This window comes from Temnothorax nylanderi, unplaced genomic scaffold (genome assembly GCF_030848795.1).
Source record: "Temnothorax nylanderi isolate EJ_2023f unplaced genomic scaffold, tnyl_v1.0 TNYL_tig0075_pilon, whole genome shotgun sequence".
Taxonomy (NCBI): domain Eukaryota; kingdom Metazoa; phylum Arthropoda; class Insecta; order Hymenoptera; family Formicidae; genus Temnothorax; species Temnothorax nylanderi.
In genome coordinates, this window is record NW_027249137.1 from 111,661 (window position 1) to 132,937 (window position 21,277).

A 21,277-nucleotide genomic window follows, 5' to 3' on the forward strand; every position below is an offset into this window, starting at 1 on the left:
TCAATTTTTCGATAAAAAGTAGCTAGACAATTAGTTAATACTTTTGTTATAATAAATAATATTCTACATTTACTTTTATAACAGTTCTCTAATAAAATAAAAGAGATTATTTTTATTATCCATTTCTTTACTGTTCTCTTTTTCATTTCAATAACGGACGAATTATTATTTGAGCTGTGCAATTTTCATAAATCAAGAAGAAAACACGAAGTCACCGAAAGGTAGCCACGAGATCGTTCGAGTGGAAACTGCGAGCCAGCCGTTCTTCTTTTCGCCGGGATATTGTTTCGGTTATGGGCGATTTTGGCCGGCCCTCGGGCCACTCTGCTGATTAATGCTTATGTAATTCATTGCGCGAGACGTTAAAGGCATAATCTCCGTGGCCTAACTGGCGGCCCCCGTCATCCCCCCATCGGGCATATCAGTTACCGCGGACAGGTATATGCACAAGGCAACCCATTGGGGCCCCACCTGGCGCGCACGGACTGACCGGGGTTTTGTTTCTCACGCGCAACAAGGGGCACGGGCGCCATTGTTTGTACATAGCATGGAGTAATTACCTTTCGGGATCTCGTCGTCGCCGCTGTCGTTGCCCGCACGGGGACCCACGACCCGTTCCTTTTCTCGGCCCATGGGCCCTTGTCCTCCTTTCTTTCTTTTAAGGGTAATCGATCACTCTTGTGTTTCTATCTCCTTGCATCTAACGCTACATCCAGTGAAGATCTCTCGACTTCGTTCTGGGTGAATTTACTGATTTTTAATTTAATTATCAGTAAATATTGCATGTAAGTATAATTAAGATTAGATTAATTTTCCATGCTCTGTAGGCGCAATATAATATAATCCTACAACAATCGTCGCGTTTTTACTCATAACGACCGAATGACACGGTATATTATCTAACATCTTCATGCAAATTGGAACACATTGAGTTTAAGTTCCATCCTTCCATATTATATGTCGCAATTAGTTTTAGAGATCTCCTTATCTCCTAGATGATATTCAAATAGATTCAAATAATTATTTCAAACCCAAAGACGTTACCACAGCACACAACAGCGCGTCTTGTCTTCTAATCGTACTTCAGTGTTTATAGCGTTGTAACTTGCATTAATTGACATTACTATATCGACTCATGGGTTTCGATGTTCGACTCTCAGAGGCATTTTTTTCAATCAAGAATTCTTCGCGCGATTGATGCAGGGGTGGGTGGGGAGAAAGAGGAGGCCTTTCGGAATATTCGCCAACATATCGAAGCAACCTCAATAATCATCGGCGAGGCTGACGGTCAGCGGTCGGGCTGCCTATTCACGCGGTGTTACGCGGCCTTTCACGGATATCGGGTTGCCCATTAGCAACTAGAGAGGCTGTCCAGTAATTACGGCTTAATTAATCTACCAGCCGTGCCCCTTCTCTCCCGGTCCTGCCAACTGATTAACGTTCGCCGCTCTCAAAGGAAGAGCCGACTACGCGGTGACCTTTTGCGCCGAAAACCAGCTACCAGCTTCCCCGGGTACGCGCTCGCTCACTTCGGCCGGTGTGCCGGCACTGCCGGCTCAAAGTTATACCATTGTAAACGCTTGATCATGCCGCAAACCCGACGCTTGTGCGAAGATCCACGTATTAAAGCGAATATTATGTATCCTACATTTAGTGCTAAATCCGGCCGTACGATCTTGAATTTTGTTCGTTCCTGAAGCTCGCGAATAATGTTTTCCTGAACTGGAGATCATCGGCTATTTATAAAATCAAATGTGGAATATAAGAAAAAATGAAGAAGGTGACTGTACAAATCCATTATATTTGTATGTCGTGTTATATAGCATTTTCGTAGTCAGCTATTATGCAAAAAGAAATATATATATATTTTTTTTTTCATTTAACTCTTTGTTCTGAAATCTGCAGAAAATTTTTAAGACATTTATTTTAATTTCATCATTGTAACATTTTTCTTTCATTGCCTGTTGTAAGTAATATTCTTTCCACATAAAATAGCTCTCGAAAAAGTGGTGCAAGTGCTTGTTTTTAGATGCGCTCTAACACTCCTCGCTTCTGTTCGTCTCTTTGTAGCTTTTGTATGAGATCTCATCTGGTCGTACAGGTGAACAGGTAGACGGTAAACAACTGAATCAGCTTACCGTTTTCCAAAGGGCGCAAGGGTTGTGTGTCCCCGCCGCGTTAGTGAATCGTCGAGCGCGTCCGACTAAAAGATTCATGGAGCAGAAAAACACTCGCGCGCGTATTCCGTTCCCGCGGTGGAAGGATAATAGAAGGGGGGGGGGGATACTGTTACATAGTCACGAGTCTTCGCCGCCATTGTCTAGCTAATTATGAAATACTGGCAAAGACGCTGGAGCGATTGTGATGGACGACGAAGGGTTGACGCGGCCGGAGTGTCTCTTAGGCTTCGACGAGCGTAATCGACTTTCTAATAGGTGCACTGTATGCCGTATTGTGACGACATAACATAATCGTTCACCATTGTGAGATAATGCACGTATTAAAAGTAAGAAGACGTTTTTGTTTAACCCTATTGTTCCGATTCGTCGTCAAACCAATTAATTTGACGTATCACGGACTCTCAATATTTGTTCCAAATGTTTTACATTATAATTTAACGTTTTCAATACGTTTTAGATATTTCTAGTGTGTACGTAAAAAATAAGATCAAATAGATTTTCAGATAATTCGCATTTCTTTCTTTATCACAGCATAAAATTAATGGCGCTGAAATAATCTCTCTTAAACTTACTTTCGCGATCGTCTAAATGTAATTAAATCAATCTTGGTAGAGGATATATAGATCAACTTTAGATCATAACAGGTCAAACTAATCGCATTTGCAAATTAATTCGTGTGCGTGTTTACGTAGTAAATTTGGTAAGAAAATTTATTTTCTTTATTAAACTATGAAGGATAGACTACGATTTTACGTGGCTTTTTTCGATTTTCTTTTTTAACAAAACAGCAGTAATGTTAGGAAAACCGAGCCAAACGAAACAAGAATGTCGTCCTCGATAGCCGTTAAAATCGCGCGGACAAGCGCGTTAGTCGAGGGAAGAAGCAAATCGAAGAGCGGAACGCCAAGAAGCTTTCGCGCTCGAACGATCGCTCCTCATCAATTACACGGCTGCCTAATTAACCGCGTCGAACTATTTTACGATACCGGCTGCGCCACGATAATTATTTATTGCACGCCACACATCGATATCCTTGCCGCAACGACTGGTCTTTTATCCGTGGCTTCTCACCCATAATAAATCACGTACAAACGCGTAATAATCGCGAAATTAAAGATACATTTTAATGACGTCCAATGAATTCACCGTTAGCGCGGCTTCAGCTATTATGCACCTCGCGATGTCATATACCTGAAGTACAGCGAGAATGAATAAATTTTTGTTATTTTTATATGACATAGCGGAAACTCTGCGCTCCTAGGTGTATTTAAATTACGTGTGATTATATAGAAATGCACATATAAGCTCTTTATTTATATATGTATAAAGTTACAAAACGAATGGATATTGAAAAATTACTATAAGACTTTCTGATCTTATCAATAATAGATTTTTTATGGCGTCTGCTTTTTTTTAGACAAAGTTTCAACTTTATTATTTAACATTGATATATAATGGTATTTCCGTAATTCAATTTGGAATTAAAATTTTCAAAGCGTAAAGTTTGTTTAAATTTAAACGAACGATAAACTTTTACTATGTACTTTTATTACAGTTTAGCTTCTTATATTTTAAATATCTCGTAACTTACGAGACTATTAGATTATTCCGATGTAATTAAAAAAATTAACCTTAAAATTGCTCAAAGACTGAAATTAGGTTTGATGTTTTATCACAATGTTGAATAATATGTTAATCGCAATTTTAAGGTTAATAATAAGTCATTAACAGATGTCTCTTTGGCACTGAAACCCTTTGGTTTTAATTACGAACTACGATTATCATCGCAAACTCACGCGCGATCGTGATAGATCGACAACCAAATTTCCGTGGATGGGGTCGGGTCGCATCATAACACCTATCTCGTTAATGCGTGGCCATACGCGGTCCTAAAGGAGCATTACTGTCTCAGCCTCTCTCTTTCTCTCTTTCTCTCTTTCACTCGGTAGTTCGTTAATATTTCTTGCCGCAATCTCGCGTGGCGCGCCGTACCTTTTATCCGCGCGGGCCCCGAGAGGGGCCCAATCGATACCGGCACGCTCATCAACGTCCGACGTTAACGAGTAACGTTCGGGTTCACCTAATGATGGACAAGTTTTCTCCTTGAGGTATGCCAGCCGGAATCGGGATGCAAATTACAGCGGCCCGGACCCGCGCGCTCGCGCCTCCCCACAAATAGGGCCGCCCGTCTTTAACATCGAACATCGCGATGTATCTACTAACGATCGGCCACAATGAGTAATGGAATTTATCGTGCGAGTTCGTCGTTGGGCGCCTTCGAAACTCGTCGAACTCTTTGTCGAACTTTAGCGCCGATAGTACTCCCACCGAGGAGCACGCACACAAGAACGTAATCGAGGATGGACTGCATTAATCTGGTTAACGAGATCATGAGTTTATTACTGTGGAACATGTAACGCGAACATTTTCTATGTAGGAGTATGCGTGCGGACGTCACATGCCATGTTGTCTGGATATAATTTGCCATCGTATGATCTACCGATAAACTTCCAAGAAGACTACTTTATCTTAATATACCTCTTGAGATTATTAAAATTATTAATAATCTTTTCCGAGTTTTACGATGCCTTTCTTGTGAAAAGGATCTTTCTACTGTTAGCAAATATGAAAAGTTTGTAAAGGAAAGAGTAATTCGCAAGTTTTTCTAAATGACGAGGAAAAGATAAATTTCGCTTTATCTCTTCTTTGGGAATAAAAAGATATTCTGCCGTATTTTTTTTATATATCTAACGCGTTATATTTTTATTATTCCATATCGATGTAATTAATAATCTCCATTTTTAATAACATCTTTTCTTTTCTAGATACTGGTGTTGACATTTCGCTGTCCCACTTGTTAAGCATCAGCTCTCGAAATTCTGTAAGTATATTCTTGTAAGTTTATTCTCCAAAAGAACCGTTTGCTAAAGAAACGTCGCGGTAACTCAAGTACAAATTTTCCAACGCGAAAGGATGACTCGATGTGATTGAGCGGCGTAGCAGAGCGTAAAGTAAGAGTCAAAGGATAGGCGAGGCTACCGTGAGAGGCGCCTGTAATTATTTGCCGAGGGGTGTCAACGAGACTAATGACGTCCGTAGATGACGAGCGCTTTGACGGGTTGCATTACTCGTCACGCGTTGATGCAACGATTCCGCGTCGTTCTCTCTTTCGCCTCGCTCTCCTCTCCCCGGCTAATCATCCTCAATCATAATCACGCGCGATCGTCGCGTCGATCAGACAGATTGCGCTTTATCGCCGGAATTAACGTGCGGCGTGCCTCGCAGCGACCGTGTCTGTCAAAGTAGCTCGTACTTCTTTTGCTTTGCGTTGGCTTCAAATACTTTGCCTGCTATCTCCGATGTGTAATGCATAAACATATTGCAAATAATATTGGTTTGTTTATATTTTTATTTATTTTTATTGTATAATTAAACGAGAAAAATCTTAACCGCGGAAGATAAATTAGCAGGAAATTTCATCGGGGTTTTATGTTCGCTTTTACAGTGATTGTTCGGGATGTTGTTGACAGAATTAGAAAGTAGATTACACGCTAGGATGTAAAACTAATTACGCTTACATGCTTTTATAACTTGATTCTTGAACACATAACGATATAATACGTGAAAGGTGAAAATAGTACTGACGCATTCATACCACGGTAATTAAGTGATGATGGGCTTCTTGAATAATAATCCCGTCTTTACGAAGCTCCTTTTTTTGCGAGTGCGTGCTGGAAATCGAACAACGGTCTTGGGATTTCGGTTTTGAACATCCGGTTAAAGCGCAGAACCGGGGAATGGGTTTTTAATCAGGGTGTTCCGGACAATAGACTCCCCAGGGGGCACCAGCCACCCTTGTAGTACCTTTCTTCGCCCTTCGTATACGGAGGTGCCTAGGAACACCCTATCGTCCACGAGGAGTTTCTCATCATCGCGTACAGCCCATATCGTTGATAGCAGTAATTTTCTTTTCGCACAATTTATCGCGTTAAAATCAATGTTCAAACGCTTTAAAAAGAACGCATATGTAACCCTTTTCTGATTGTAATCATGAGATCTTTTGAACAAATGGAAGTTCTATTGACATTCTCTAACAATATCCTTTTTTATGATTAAAATCACTTTTATATTTTCAACAAACTTCATTATTATGCGATGGCAGCTAAAAATAGCTTTGTATTATTTCTTGAATTGAATACGTACTATAGAAAGATTGTGAAGAGAAAGGTAGAGTAAATCAGTAAATGTTCATTGGACTTATATGTTGTCGTATTGAACTTTTATTTCCATGATTATACAATATTAATCAGTTAATAATATTTTTCATGGATGAGAATATAAGTTTGCAATTATTTTACAGGTAAAAATTAAAGCCGTTGCTTACTGAAAATATTGCTTATTTGTTAATGATTTTAAGATTGTTTTTTAGTTATTAGTTTTATACAACGCGTAATTAATTTTACACAGTGAAATTAGTGTTTGCTAGCTCCGCTCCTTCTTCTATTTTTCAAAATAAATACAAGAAGAACATATTTTGATTGACATCTATAACATAAGTATCCAGCAAAAGAAATTTTTAGGAAGCAAACGTATTTGGTTATTCAACAATATTCTTTTATCCTATAACGTCAATCAATTCTAAAATAATCTCAGCAGATCTAAGAAAGTCAAACCTCATCCGCGTCGAGTATTTGATCGATAAATAAGCGTGTCTGTCTGTAGTCGGTGTATTAATTCGAGCCGGGGTGGCTACAGAAGGGTCAGGACGGGTCATTACCACCGTCATGGATGCGAAACCGCGCTGCCGCGGCACGCCGAGCGTGGTTGAAAGTGAAACCGCGGTGCAATCAGTGACGGCCATATGTCGCCCGGGCGCGCGTACTCGCGTCGTCAATCGAGGGGAAACGCGATTCGATCCCTTCCGGCGTGTCTCCCCCAAATGTCACTCTACTACTCGAAAATACCCCGTGTCTTTCGCGCTCTTCTCATTCGCACAACGACGCCGATGTTCCGCGAGTCTCAGTCATTAACGCGCATTAGATCGGTGCTCGAGAAGTATATTCTTCTTCATCCAATTTTAGATATATGGAAAGGTTCGAGTCTGATTTGAATACGAAAAAGGCGTGGAATAAAGAACGTTTTGTACGAACATTTTTAATAGTTTCATTGCAATCGCATTAAAGAAATTAGTAATTATAAGTACCGATTAATTAAACATTTCTGCAGTTTATTTTATGCAAATTATTGAAATCAGCTCGAATTATTAACGCTCTTTTTATATAATATTATTTATGAAAATTTCTTTAACCAGCTGCCTTCTCTTTTCTTTCTCGACATTCTTCCATTTAGCATTGTTCAAAGTGCGGTAGGAAACGTTAAACGTTCGATCGGCGAATGACTGATGCGAGTCTCACCTGCGTCTGGCATCTGCAATCGGTAGACTTGCGCCAGCGCAAGATTTTCCATGAAATTTTGCACTCGCTCGGTTCGCATCGTCACGGAATCTCTCTTCGGAGCTGCCAATAAAGCTGTTTACACACGAGAAGACTTCACGGGAGATTAATGATGAAACGCCATGAAAGTTCCCGCACGGTTAAATGGTCGGTCGGTGTTTGATATGGAACCATTAGCGTTCCCTTCAGAACTGATGTCCGATTCTCCGTTCATTCCACGGAATCATGAAATTTTCTCCCCAGTTTGTGCCGGATCGTTAATGATCGCGCGCGAAATGACTATTGTCCACTTTCTGGTCATCGTGAGTAAACAGGATCCCGCGTCAGTGCATTTTGTAAACTTGATGGATTGATCTGTATTCAAAAATGCGCAAAACCAAATATCATTTTTAATTTATTTATATACTTTACTGATTTATTTTATTTCTTTTCTTTACAACATTTTAGCTTTGTCCGAAACTAAAAAGATAATTAGATTTTAATATAAAAAAACCATCTATTAAAATATATGTATAATACAATACATATTTCTTTTTAAACAATTTTTTATTAAAACATTTTTTAATATTAATATATCTCACTTATTTCTATTCATCTTTCTGGACCTTACTTTTGGCAAAATAAGATTTGTTTATTTTTCGTGAATTATATTCAATTGATATCGATACTTTATTTATATATTTTAAAAGACATTGTTGATTTTTCTAGTCTATTTTCCTGAAGAATGTTTTATTTCTAAAGAGTGCAATATAGTTTATATACTGGCATGTGGCAGTACGAAACGGATAATCGTAAACGAGGCCGTTGCCGATTTGAATTTTCGTGAGACCGTCCGGTGAGGAGCCTCGAAAAACCATTAATTTATCGTAAATGCGTCGAACGAGGATTGGCCGGTGAGTCTAACGGGGAGTAGAGCTGCTGACCAGAGAGAAAAAGGGGGCGCACGGGGGCTTTCGTCGAAGTGCAAGGGTCCCGTTCCCGGCGAAATCCCTCTCGCAATCTTGACCCCGGATAATCGTGGGACAGGTGATCCCAAAACTGGACGACTGACCGGTAGCTTCGTCCACCAAGACGAAGGGTCAAAATCTCCCCTATGCAAATGTTCCGACAGTACGGCGGAGGGATCCTCCCTTCCGGGATATCGCTTGATTTATCGCTCAATCCCCAAGAGGAAGGTCCGGCCGATCTATGTCTTTTCCGATTGTGACTCGAATTTCTCGCCAAGTGCCGAAGATTCTCTCGCGATTCTATTCACTACGGAAACAGCATATACATATACTTTCCTCTCGCGTTTAACGCTAAACATGTTTGTGTTAGTCAGAGTGTTAATATGTGAATTTTATTTATTTGAAATTTTTACAATCTAATATTAGAGTATTATAAGAATGATTATATATATAGGGGATAACTATATATGCAGATTTTATTGTTAAGCATGAAACAAGTATTTAGAATTTCTTTTTTGTTTCGCAAAAGATAGATCGCTTATCCTGTTGCGTCAATGCCACCATTACTTTCTTCACTCTTTAAGAATAAGAACAATTACTACTAAAAGATCAGCGGTCGCAGCAGCTTTTAACGCCTTTTGCGGCGCGTAATCAAGCGCCTTTTTCATTACAGCAGTTACCGCTCTCATTGCGATTTCAGTCCTTAAATTGTCGTCCTCTACCTCCTTCCACCCTCGCCCCCTCTTTATCTGTCTCACTCGGTCGGACATTCTCCGCGGAGCCCGTTTCTTTGGCTGGCGATAAAATGGGACGCAATAAAGGAGGAAGCGTTATTAGGGCTACGTCCTTTTGCTCGGCGGACCCTAAGCCCGGGAGAATCTCCGACCGGCCTCGACAACCACCGACGACAAGGGGTTGAACCGCTGAACCTCCGGAGACAAATCCGGCGATGAAACGACTCGAGTTTCGAGCTCTCTCTCGTCTTTTTCTCTCTCTCTCGTCCCTGTTCGCGCGCGGTTCATAAATAAATTAATTAAGTGCGCCCAGGCAACTGATAATGTTAAAATAATACCGCTCGCGCAGGGCACAATGGGGTAGCGGCGGAGGTAGGGCAGGGACGAGCGAGGGGTTGGAAAGTATATATATATATATATATATATTGTATACATATACATATCTATATCCAGTCGCGCAGTTCTTAAACTCGCTCCTCGCGGAGTTAATTTCGCGGCATTAACAGTCGAAAGAGTGCGAACAAAAGGGCTCCGAGGGTAGGGAAGACAGATAAGGGATGGAAGGAGGCAAACGCAGGAAATATGAACACACTCATAATGCAGGCGCCGCCTCCACCGTCGCCGTCGCCGCAACCGCCACCGCCAACGCTGTCGACATCGTCGTCGTCGTCGTCGTCGTCGTAGTCGCGACGATCACGAGATCAGTGATTCTCCCTCTCGCTAAAATCCGCAGCTACATAAATATTTTTTCGATGAGTTTTTCTCTCGGTTTCTCTCGAATTTTACGAAAATCGATGACAAAGAATTAATGACGCTCCTTCACTAATACGAATTCGAAAGACACGTAGACCGACCGATTTTAACCCTTTTGTTACTTTTGTATTACTATCGAGACAACTTCCATCGAGTAACATGGAAATGTTTGTCCAAACGAGGTTCGAGCGTTTTTGTCATGCAAATTTAAAGATCGATTTTAATACCTGTTTTCTGCAATCTTATGGCAACCGTTACCGAAACTTAACTCGCATTTGATCAAAACAATATTAAGAGTATTACAGATTTTGTAACATATAAGATAAAAATGTGTATAACGTGTAAAGGAAACTGTTTTCAAAATTTTTATTTGATTTCCAACTAGTTTATAATTTATTATTTATGATACTGTTTTGCATACATATAGCGTTGATAGCGTACAGCAGACTAAGTTAATTGATAGTGCAATTTGAATGACATTAAATGCGAGGTAGAAAACCGTAAATGCGCAAATCGATAAAGTTGCAGTCTTAATATATGATTGCACAGGTATCGCGCGAGTGAGAACCACGTTCGGAAGAAAAAAAAAGCCAGCGCTACCTTGTGTACGCGGAGCAAACAAGCCTGAGTTCGGTAATAAACCTATCAAAGACGCACGGCAAGATTACACGGCCACCGGATGCGGGGGCGGGCAATATCTGCGTTCTTTGCGGTTAGAGTTGAAAGATTGGAAAAATATCCGGAGCGCCGTTTGCGTACCGCGAACCCGCTCGCGACTCAAACGAGCAACCGACTCCCTCAGTACTTAATTAATATCACGAGATAAATATTTGCTCTCACAGCGGAACATGCCGCATTTTCTCCGCGATCGATTCAAAATATGAAGAGACTTTCAAAATGTTAACGTTTCAGTACGTATAATATGTGCCAAATCTATTACAAAACAACAAAGTATTTCTAAGTATAGTTAATTGAGTAGTTGATTAGCAAACAACTTTAATAATACGATAACTTTTGATTAGTTGACAATAAATCATTTTTAAGGTCTTACACATGTAGAAAAACTTCTTTATGTTAAGAATCGCAAAACGAAAAACATTGTTTTTACTCATTTTGTGATTTTATAATGTATGTATTTTATGTAGGTCCAAGTTCGCTCGTGATTACGTTTAATCTTTTAAATTAAACTACATATTTATCTCATTTATAATAATGAAGAAATGCATAACGATACAGAAGATAATTTCTCTTCGGACTAGTCGACCGTGAACGAATGTTACAACTTCGCGAGAGATTACGCGAAGCGTGATAATTTCGATATATCACCTTGAGAATGGCAAATCAACTGACGAGTCCGCACGCGTTAAGAATACAATTGAAAGAGTGGAAGAAGGTCATGGCGTGGTTTAAGAAGCACCGCGACGGCAATAAAGGCGAAGGCGGGAGGTGGGACAAACAACGTGGATAGCGCAGAGTCGGGGGGAGGTATAGCTTTCGAGGGAAAGGGAGGAGGCGAAGGGCCTCGTGCGTTTTCGATGTACAAAAAGTAATTACGGGATGGTTTCCGGTAATCATATCTAGAGCGCATTGAATGAGCGCATTGTTCGGGCACCCCTTCACCGATATGCACTTGTACGCGACGCGCCCACCCCCTGCCTTTCCACCCGTCTCCTCCTGCCTCAATCTACCGCTAGGACTTCCACCCTACTAACGTACTCACGACGACCGCCGCACACACGTATCCCCTATAACTATTACGCACGCTCGCTCACCCCCGACGGCGGTTGCGGGGGTTGCGGTTATACACCGCAGGTCGTTCTTGGGTTCGCCACGGGACGCCCCCGCCATCGCCGGTGGTGGTTAGTGCCTCGGGTGATTTGAGATTTTTAGACGCTCCCCGCGTCGTTATCGGATCCGGGATATTCTAAAGACGGGTACATATGATACGGGCGAGTCGCTCGTGGTCATGGAAATGTGGAAAATTAAATTATTATTTGAGAGAAAGTCGATTTGACAGATAATTATATGTTTAATCTATAGACTATAATTTTCAGACTCTCAATCGCTCGATATTGCAATCTCTAATTTATTTTATTTTAATACGAGATATCCGTTATCTTGCTGTAATAACATGCTGTAATAATTTAAAACATTAACCGAGAATTGAAAATGAAGCGAAGAATCATAGCAGCGCTTCTAAAACAAATAATTCCATTTTCAGCTATCGGTTTTGTTTTTTATTTCTCTTAACAACTTTTTATCTTATCTTATGTTGCAGTTTTAATATTTTTTTCAGTATTTATAGGTCAGTTAAAACTCGAAACTCGAAACTTTCTTTTGCAACGAGACTAATTAAACATATATAATTCTTTAAAGTATGATAACGTGTAATATGCATTATAATTAAGTGTAGTTTGATTTACGTATATAAGATACTTTCACCAAACTATTTAAGAAAAATATAATTTCTCTTTTAAAATATATTTATTGCATAACCAGTAAGATAATAAATCTAAGAAAACAAAAAAACAGTAAAAAACTTAAGAATAAAAAACATTTTGAATTCTTCATATGTATTTCTCGAATACATGTATATTAATGTTGCCCTGTCATCGAAACGAAATCCTACGGCGTCGATAGAAGCGATAAACGTCGCGCTGACGTCGTCAGGTGGAACAGGTCGCGCGAAATCCGATGCGGTCGCATCGGGTGCAGCCTAAATCCGACCCTCGACGACATCCACGACGGCGCTTGTAACGGCCGAGGAGTCGAGCGTCGGTCGGTCGGAGGTCACGCTTATTGAGTTCGGTTCAAGAGCGCGCGAGTGCCAACGGCTCGCTTCGCTCCGATCGTCTTCGAGCCTCCCGTACCCTCGTTTTCTCGTTTTTCGCTCGCCCGACCAAGCCGCCGCTATTCGCCGTTCGCTATTTGCGTGCACGCGCACGCACGCAACCCGTCGAAAAAAGAATAGCGATTCTCGCCGCTGCGCGCTGTATCGAGAGGCCGAATTCCTCGCGCTCGAATCACGCGTTGAGGATACCTTCGATTTCGTCGCTCGGCGAGAAGATCGTCTTACGCGCCTGCTTTGGCTCGACATCGATTACGGCACGGAGAAACGCCAGCGAGCAATTGCGCGATAAGAATGTTGCGCGATGGAGTTTATCGGTAACGGAATGTAGGATAAACTGATTGATGATGTAATGTGTGAGATTTAACTCTTTTTAACTCTTTAGCACACTTTCACATTTATTGGATTTTTAAGGCGTAAATTTGTACTTTTAAAAAGGAAAAATGTAGTTAAATACTGATAAAGTATTTTTTCTCATTTATTTTTTATATAAAAAATGGGAGAAGAAAATTATTGATTCTTCAATGATATAAAAACACTGTATATAAGCTATAAAACGGCAATCCGAATAAAAAACAAGATTTGACATGATATAAGTAGCAGAGATTCGTAATCGCGGATTTTTAACGTTCACCGAACTATGTATGTACCATTAAATCAATACCCTGCATGAAGACAAAAAACGAGAAAGTAAGATTGAACATGAAAAATATCGGATCCCGGCAGCTCGGAAAAACGTAGGGACCGCGCGTCGCAAGGGAAAGACGACGAAGCGTAAGGGAAAACGAGACGGAGGAGTAAGAGATAGAGGGAGGCGAGGAAAGAGCAAAGAGCTTGACAGGCGAGGCTGTAGGGGTGCAGGGCTGCGACCCGACTGACCCTACCTCGATGCCCCGGCCGCCTTCGGAGCCCTCTCTAGCCCTACTCCGCGCACCCTTACCCTCACCCTTAGCTCTCGGGGTGGATGGAAGGCGGGCCGGCCCATTTTTCGCGCCCCACTTGACTCCACGTCCTCATTGGCTGCCGCCCTCTCACTCTGACCTCTCTTCCCTCGGCTGCCCCTGACACCGGCGGGGTGGACGACCGCTTTCCTTCTACCTGGGCCCTTCTTCCGGAGAAGAAAAGAAGAAACGGCCAAAGACACCCGGACGAAAATGTTAATCGCTCGTCTATAGTCATGTCATCCTCCAACCGGCTAATATGCTTTCAAACAAATCTTTACGAAGCAGTTTCATAACAACGGCGGACCCTTTCTTTTGTAAAGCGAAGAAAATGCGGGTAAGGATGATATTAAATGGCTAAAAACGGAAAAGTCGTTGGAAGGTACTTCAAGATTGCTATTCATCGCGGCGAATTCAAGACGAATCGGAGTAACGGTCAGCGGAAATAATCGCAGACGGATTAACTTGATGCGGAAAGAAAGAAGTGATAGGAATCGGGAGGATTAAAACGAGCTTGAGGTTGAATCTAGTGGATCGAACACGGCCCCCTCCCGAGAAGGCAGTCCGAGATAAGCCCGCGACAAGCGCTTTTAGAGGCGGCGATGACGACTGTATGGTAGCGGTCGCGGTCGGTTTGATAAAAAGCGTAATAATATGATCAGCAGGTTGAAGAATCCGGAGAGCTCGGGTCCGCGAGAAGAGATTACGAATAGAGTGGTGGAACATGGTGCGCGAGAGAAAAGGAGAAGGACAGGGAACGCGATAAGGAGAACTGCGAAGCACTTGTTCGTGGAGTTCGCGAATGGGGAGAAAAAAAGAGACGGAGAAAGAGTAGAAGGAGAGAGGAGAAGGGGGGCGACGAAGGAGAGGGAGAGCAGGACGAATAGACTGACGGCAGACGGATAGATAGATGAAGAGCGAGAGCGAGTGAGCGAGGCGTCGCGTCGGTGCGGCGAGCGAGACAATCTCGGGCGAAAGAAGGAGACCCACTCATCAGCGATCGCAGGAGAGAAAGAGGGAAACGGCGACTAGATCGAGGAGTCAAAGTGGGTACGGAACTACTTGGTCGGGCAACGCGTGCTGGTTGTCCGGGGTAGGGCAAGCCCGTAGCCAATGAGAGGACGACCGGGGCGCGCCCGGGACTCGACCCCACCTTCAGTAGTCATGGCAACCAGTGGAACCCGCGAGAAACCCTCGCGGGTTTGCGATAGTGGGGGGTCCAGGTCGGTGTCAGGGGTCGCCTTAGTCGGCAGTCGGTCTCTGGTCGGCCCCAAGAATAGTCGTATCGAGGCGGTAGTCGAGTATCACCTCTCTTCTTCTCCTCCTTCTCCTACTACTACTACGGCCCTCCGTTCTATTGCTGCTGCCGCTGCTGCCGTTGCCGCCGCCGCCGCCACCGCCACCGCCGCCGCCGCCGCCGTCACCGTCACCGCTGCCGTCGCCGCCGCCGCCGCCGCCGCCGCCGTCGCTGCTGCTGCTGCTGCTGTTGCTGCTGTTGCTGATGCTCGGCGCTGCGAGCGTGCGACGGAGGGACGACACCATCACGCACACCATCGCGCAACACGCATCCGAAGAAGTACACGCGCACGCGAGCGAGCGGGCGAGCAAACGTACACATCGAGGCTCGCGCAAACGCAAGTGTCGCTTGCGGCTGTACGATATATCGACTGCGTACGCGCACGCACGTACGTACGCACGCGGGAACGTACGCAGGCACGCTCGCGGCTACGGATGAGAGAGAGCTCTGAGAAAGATATACTCCAAATCGCGTCAAAGCGGAAGGACGCGATCGCTCCGAACTGCTTCGGATTCATCTTCGGAGTTTGTCTACCCTTCCTACTCCCTCCCCCCTTTCGCAGCGGATTCACTAATATTGTGGATCGTGTGTCGTTTCCCTGATGCTCGAAGGGTTGACGATCGTCGTCGAAATAGTTTGATCGGTGTCGGTGCGAGTGCCGGTGTCTTAAACGCAAGACCTTCCTTCTCAATTCGCGATGTACACGTGGAAAAAGTGAAGTGCCTCCGAGTGCATGACCGAGTGTGAGGGTTGTTACTGTTTGACATCGTTGTATCATTCGCGATCGTTATTCACGCGTGTTTATTGGGAGTTCTTGCGGGATGGCACTGTGGTTATTGCAGCGCGAATAATCTACGAGTAATAACAAAGTTGATTGGAGTCGTGAAATCTTTAACCTAAGTGCGATACCTTCGGAAAAAGATCGAAGGATCGGACAGAATTCGGTTCTCCGTAAATCTTAGGTGAGCTATTTAGTTTGAAGATTTGGAGAACCGGAGCGAAAACGAAACAAAAATAAAAAATTGAGGGAAATATAACGCGTGTTAAAGGATAAAGCTTTGACTTTGATATCTTCGACAAATGTCTATATGTACAATCGCATTCGAACGATAATTTGAGAACGCTCGCGTCGGTCTACTCGTGATTCTCTGCAAATATGATAGGTGTCGGACATCACTTGTATAGTTTATTTCACGATTATGCGATATTTATCGGGAAGTTCAGGACAGTGAAGAAGTGAGTGAAGAAAAGTGATTTCTAGGAGCGATCGCCGATATATCAACGTCAAAGTGATCAACGCGCAGATTGCCGAGGACATTGACTGTGTCAGGATTTCGCATCTTTCAGGATATAGACTGATTCAATTTGAGGAATTCTTGACGGACTGAGCTGACCTCCCACCTACAGTCGGCTCCGTCGTCGTTGCCGGTCGAATCGCGTCTTACGGACAGGAAACCGGCAGGGTGGTTCGCGGCGGGACGGTAGGCGCGGACGCCCTGGCGACTGCCGGGGTGGTTTACCCGGCCGCGACGGCGACGTTGTTCCCTGGTCGGGTGCCAGCCGGACACCACCACCCCGAGTTCACCACCACGTTGGAGCTGGGGTTCCCGGCGCGCGGCACCACCGCCTCGATGGCGTTGGTCGCGCCGCCGCCGTCCTGGGCCTCGCGGGACCCCGGGGCCGCCCTGGGCGCAGCCGGCGGCGGCGGTGGTGGCGGCGGCGGACCCCATCAGGTAGGCCCGCCGCCGCCGATGCCGTCCGCGCATCTGACGCCTTCGGCCACGCCGGAGGACATCACCTGTCTGGTGCCCGCCGGCTCGGTCCTGACCTCGAGGGACCCCCTGCCACCCAGTACCACCCCCGGAAGCCAGGCTAATAGTTCACAGTCCGGCAGCTCGCAAACGGATAAATCGCCGAACATCGAGTGCGTCGTCTGCGGGGACAAAAGCAGCGGCAAACATTACGGACAGTTTACTTGCGAAGGTGAGTCGCTCACGGCGTTTGAAAAGTGCATAAAAATGTCCTCGTGATTACGTTATGATTAGGCGATGAATTAATAGGCGTATATTTAGTGACATATTCGATTACTGTGGGGACTAACGTTGCGATAGTTGTTAGACATATCTCTAACGACCATGTTGATCATTCGTGCGATAATAAGCTAATACCTGTAGTCGATGACTATAAGATTGAGCGAATCGCAATGATATTTTATGATTTGTAGGCCGAAACAACATGCGAACGGTAACAGGAAATAAGATTAAAGACATTAAAAACTCGCGTATTGAGAAAGATATAGTATATTATCGGAATACATAATACTTGCTTCTATTTCATCATATAACATATGTATAATATGCAAAATTCTTTAAAATTAGGTAGGAACTACGACAGAGTGATTGATTTTATACTTAAAAAGTCGATTTGTTTGTTGGGTTCTATTCGCTTGTCATCTTCTCATTATTCGTCGCGATTGCACGCATACTCTACCTTAAGAAGTTCGAATATTATTGATAATCGACTTTGATTTAGTGATTTTTTTTCTAAATTATATTTTTTACGTGCAGAAGAAAAATAGTTTATGAAACGTCACACATAAGAAACACAATGACAGTCATAAAAGTGAATAAGCATTTTGTCCGCGATCGAGAACAGGGATCTGAGATCTCGTCGAAGATATTTCATGGGAGATTCTACGACAGGCGACACGAACGATAGCACGCGCACTGAAATCGCACGGCGAGAATAGGGCGACCGTCGAAGTCTCTACCGTCGCGGTAGGTTCGCGCGAAACCTTTCTTTTTCCTTCATGTGGAGGAGCGCGTGCACACGCCCTTTCGACGACTGTTCTCTCTCTGCCGTGAGTATCATGGGGCGCGATGGGTATCCCCTTACCTGTGCGACCAATTTGTCACCACGCGAGGCAGAACTCATTCGCATCAGAATGCCCGACACCTATTTTAATGCTCGCGCTTACATTAATTTATTCAAGATGTGCATGAGAGAGGGAGGAACGGAAACGAGGGATAAAGGGGGGAAAGAAACGGCGAAATCCTGGGTTAATGAGAGGAAGAAAGGCCGTTACGAATGATAGAGGAAGGTAGGGAGTAGAACGGGCGGTAGAAAAAGAGAGGGGAGAGGGGGGGAGGAGGAGAACAAGAGAGAAGAAGAGAAAAAGAGTACATCGTGGCCATCGGGCGTGGAGAGTACGAAAAAACAAAGAGTCACCATTAATAACCCAGTGGGGTGTTCCCCGGAACGCTTACACGTCTGTTACGAGCCTAATAACGATGTAATAGGGCCGAGGAAATGAAGCGGGAGGAACGAGGACAGACGTCGAAAGGGAGAAGCGGGCGCGAGAGGGAAGGGTTTATCCCATTCTGGCGCCGATGATGACGGGGTTTGGTTCCGATGGAATGAGAAACAAATTGTTTTCACAGGCGGAAACAAATCCCAGCGGGCCGTCGAGAACGTGCGCGCGCGCGAGCGGCGAGTTATCGCGCGTATAAACCGTAGCGGCTAATTATCCATCGACCAGATGTATCGAGGATAACTAATTAGCCGCGCTGCGCCGCGCTGCTTGTCGTATCGTGCCGACGAATCTCGCGATTTGTCGATACAAGGGAAGCGTTCCGAACGATCTGCACTTTGATTTGTATGTTACACGCCTCACGTTTCCTTTCTTTACACGGATACGTATCGAGTTAAGTTCCGTGCCGTTCGACTTACCATCAAAATACGAGTGCGATTATTGTGACCGGAAAATAGGATTAAATATTAAATTAATTGTTATTTAACGTAACAATATTGTGTATAGTGTTTAGTGTTCAAATCAGATTTTATCCCGTTGACAGTGTCGTGCCCGTAGACAAACATAAGTAGTCGAAAATAGGATTTATTTGCTCTTTGGTAACGGTAACAATTCTTCTTTCTTTGGATTAAAATCCGAATTAATATTTTAGCAATACGGAATCTTCCTGTCAAACAATTTACTTAAAAAGAAGAAAGATTAATGGTGCTTCGATCTTAATTGAAGATTATAATGTAACAAAATTGTGTAAGATTCTTTTTCTGACAAATAATCTTTGTTCTTAAGATAAAAGTATTTTTGAAATCTATTGATAGGTATTTTATAAATTTAGTCTTCGCTAAAATGTCTAAGAGCGATTGGTCAGATATCTGCGTTAACTCTCGTTATTTCGACACCGTTGGTAAGTCGTTTTCGCATTCGCGACGGAGAACAGAGCTCGGGCTCCTGCAACGTCCGTCCGTTAAATCATTTATACGAAGGCGAAGGATCGAAGGCTCGAGACGAGAGGAGAGTAACGAAGAGAAATGTCGCGACTCGGCTCGGACAGGCGAACGGACTCGGGTTAATCGAAATCTACAGCACCCTCGGAAATCAGGAGTTATATATCCTCCCGCGCGTCCGCCCTCTCTCGCACGCCCTATTATCCCGAATTACGCCTTATTGATACCAGATTGCCCGCGGTAATTTATATCTCGCGGGTGATTTAGTGCACTTCGAGGGCCTTGATTAATGACACACACAGCTATCTGCGGTTCCTACCTTCTTTTCGCCCTTCTTGCTCTCTACTTGCCCGATGCGTCGAAGCCGCAGCGAGACGCGTGAAAGCTTTAATCGCAAATTGCTAACGCACGAGCGATAAGCCTCGCGTAAATTGCACGCATAAATTAAAAATTTATTACGGATAATGTTTGCACTTGTGACACAATTTGTTGACATTCCTGTCGTAAAATTCTTGCAGGTAAATACATGAAATGTTAATTAATTATTTACGGTCTTACGTCTTCGAGACGTCGAGTCATTATCGTGATATCCGCGATAAATTATATTAATGATCTGCATGGAAAACATGGATTCGTTCTGTAGCTCGGAAATAATCTTCGCACATGTGCGTTTCTATGCTGAAATAATTTAAAATTCATATGCGGTCTCTTTCGCATTGAAACGTTTCAAATTAATCATTTTGACATGAATCTCGTATAACAGCCACTCTCATCTCTGAGACGATAATTAGATGATATCTGCCTTTTATTAAGACGGAGAATATATTATTCACTTCGCTTAATCAAAATTATTTTTACCGGGCGTTAAAACGGTACGTTTTGCTTTCGTGCCCCCTCGAGGGATACCGGTGCGCCGTCGCCGTCGCCGTCGGACCGACAAGTATAGCACGAGTTACGCGCGGAGTATCCCATGCGAGTTCATAACATTCTTCTATTTACCGCACATTATCCCTCTCGCCGCGGAGTGGTTCCGCATTTCTGTGCTTAGCATTCATCGCTCGCTAGACGTTACCGCAGGATCGAGCCTATTTGCGGTAACCGACAGCGAGGATCGGGCTATTGAAATCTCGTTAGGTTCACTCAGTGTATTGCCCTCGACGGAGACGAGACCGTGCGTGGGATCTGGCACGTAACACGCCTGGATATCACGCGGAAATCATGGGATACTGAAGCTGACCGAGCGAGCGAAGACGAGACGGACAAATGGATGGATGAACCTGCTCGGCGGCGAACCTCGATCGATTCGAGCAGATTGAAAAAGTACTTTGTTCCGATTGATCGGTATTGAGATTGCTGATATCCATAAGGTGCCTCAGCGTTAGAACAAAATAATGTGGGAACAATCGTTGCCGTTTTGTAATTCATAAGCAGGTGGAAGATAAGGATATATTGTACATGATCGTCTGAGGCTTGTGACTGTAATAATTTCGATAAAATTTAAAAGTTTATAATAATATTTCGATATATTTTATTAAAATAATTTTCTTTTTGTTACATAATTGATATCTTTTTCATTGTTGCAAAGATTTTGAATCTACTTTTTTATGAACATAACAAGCAAAAGCTTTAAATGTCGCTATTTATTTTTTATTACGCAATTGATTTTAAGTTTCATTAAAAAATAAAATATGTATTCTTATCGCTTCACGTCGTGGAATACTATTGACATTTCTTCCTCTAACGATAATAGTCTCATAATATTGCAGACATACATAAAATATGTGTATTGATTTAAAACATGAACTCGTGCCTTTCGAATGCGAGTTACTTCATCAATGTCATTTTATATCCACATTATTTAATCCGTTTAGAA

The 21,277-nt window shown here is 43.3% G+C and overlaps 1 protein-coding gene and 1 long non-coding RNA gene across 3 annotated transcripts in view; both read left to right on the top strand.

Annotated features, from left to right (window-relative positions):
• The window catches only part of LOC139774182 (uncharacterized), a 71,321-nt gene extending 66,273 nt beyond the window's left edge, over window positions 1-5,048 (top strand). The window contains exon 3 of the long non-coding RNA XR_011718532.1: window positions 5,006-5,048. This is a non-coding gene — a long non-coding RNA (uncharacterized lncRNA). The remainder of the gene's footprint in view (window positions 1-5,005) is intronic.
• A 10,048-nt stretch (window positions 5,049-15,096) lies between these two features.
• The window catches only part of Svp (steroid receptor seven-up, isoforms B/C), a 121,034-nt gene continuing 114,853 nt past the window's right edge, over window positions 15,097-21,277 (top strand). For both annotated transcript variants that reach the window (XM_071709239.1, XM_071709240.1), the window contains exon 1: window positions 15,097-17,136. In XM_071709239.1, coding sequence (XP_071565340.1) covers window positions 16,785-17,136 — 352 coding nt within the window. In that variant the 5' untranslated portion in view covers window positions 15,097-16,784. The remainder of the gene's footprint in view (window positions 17,137-21,277) is intronic.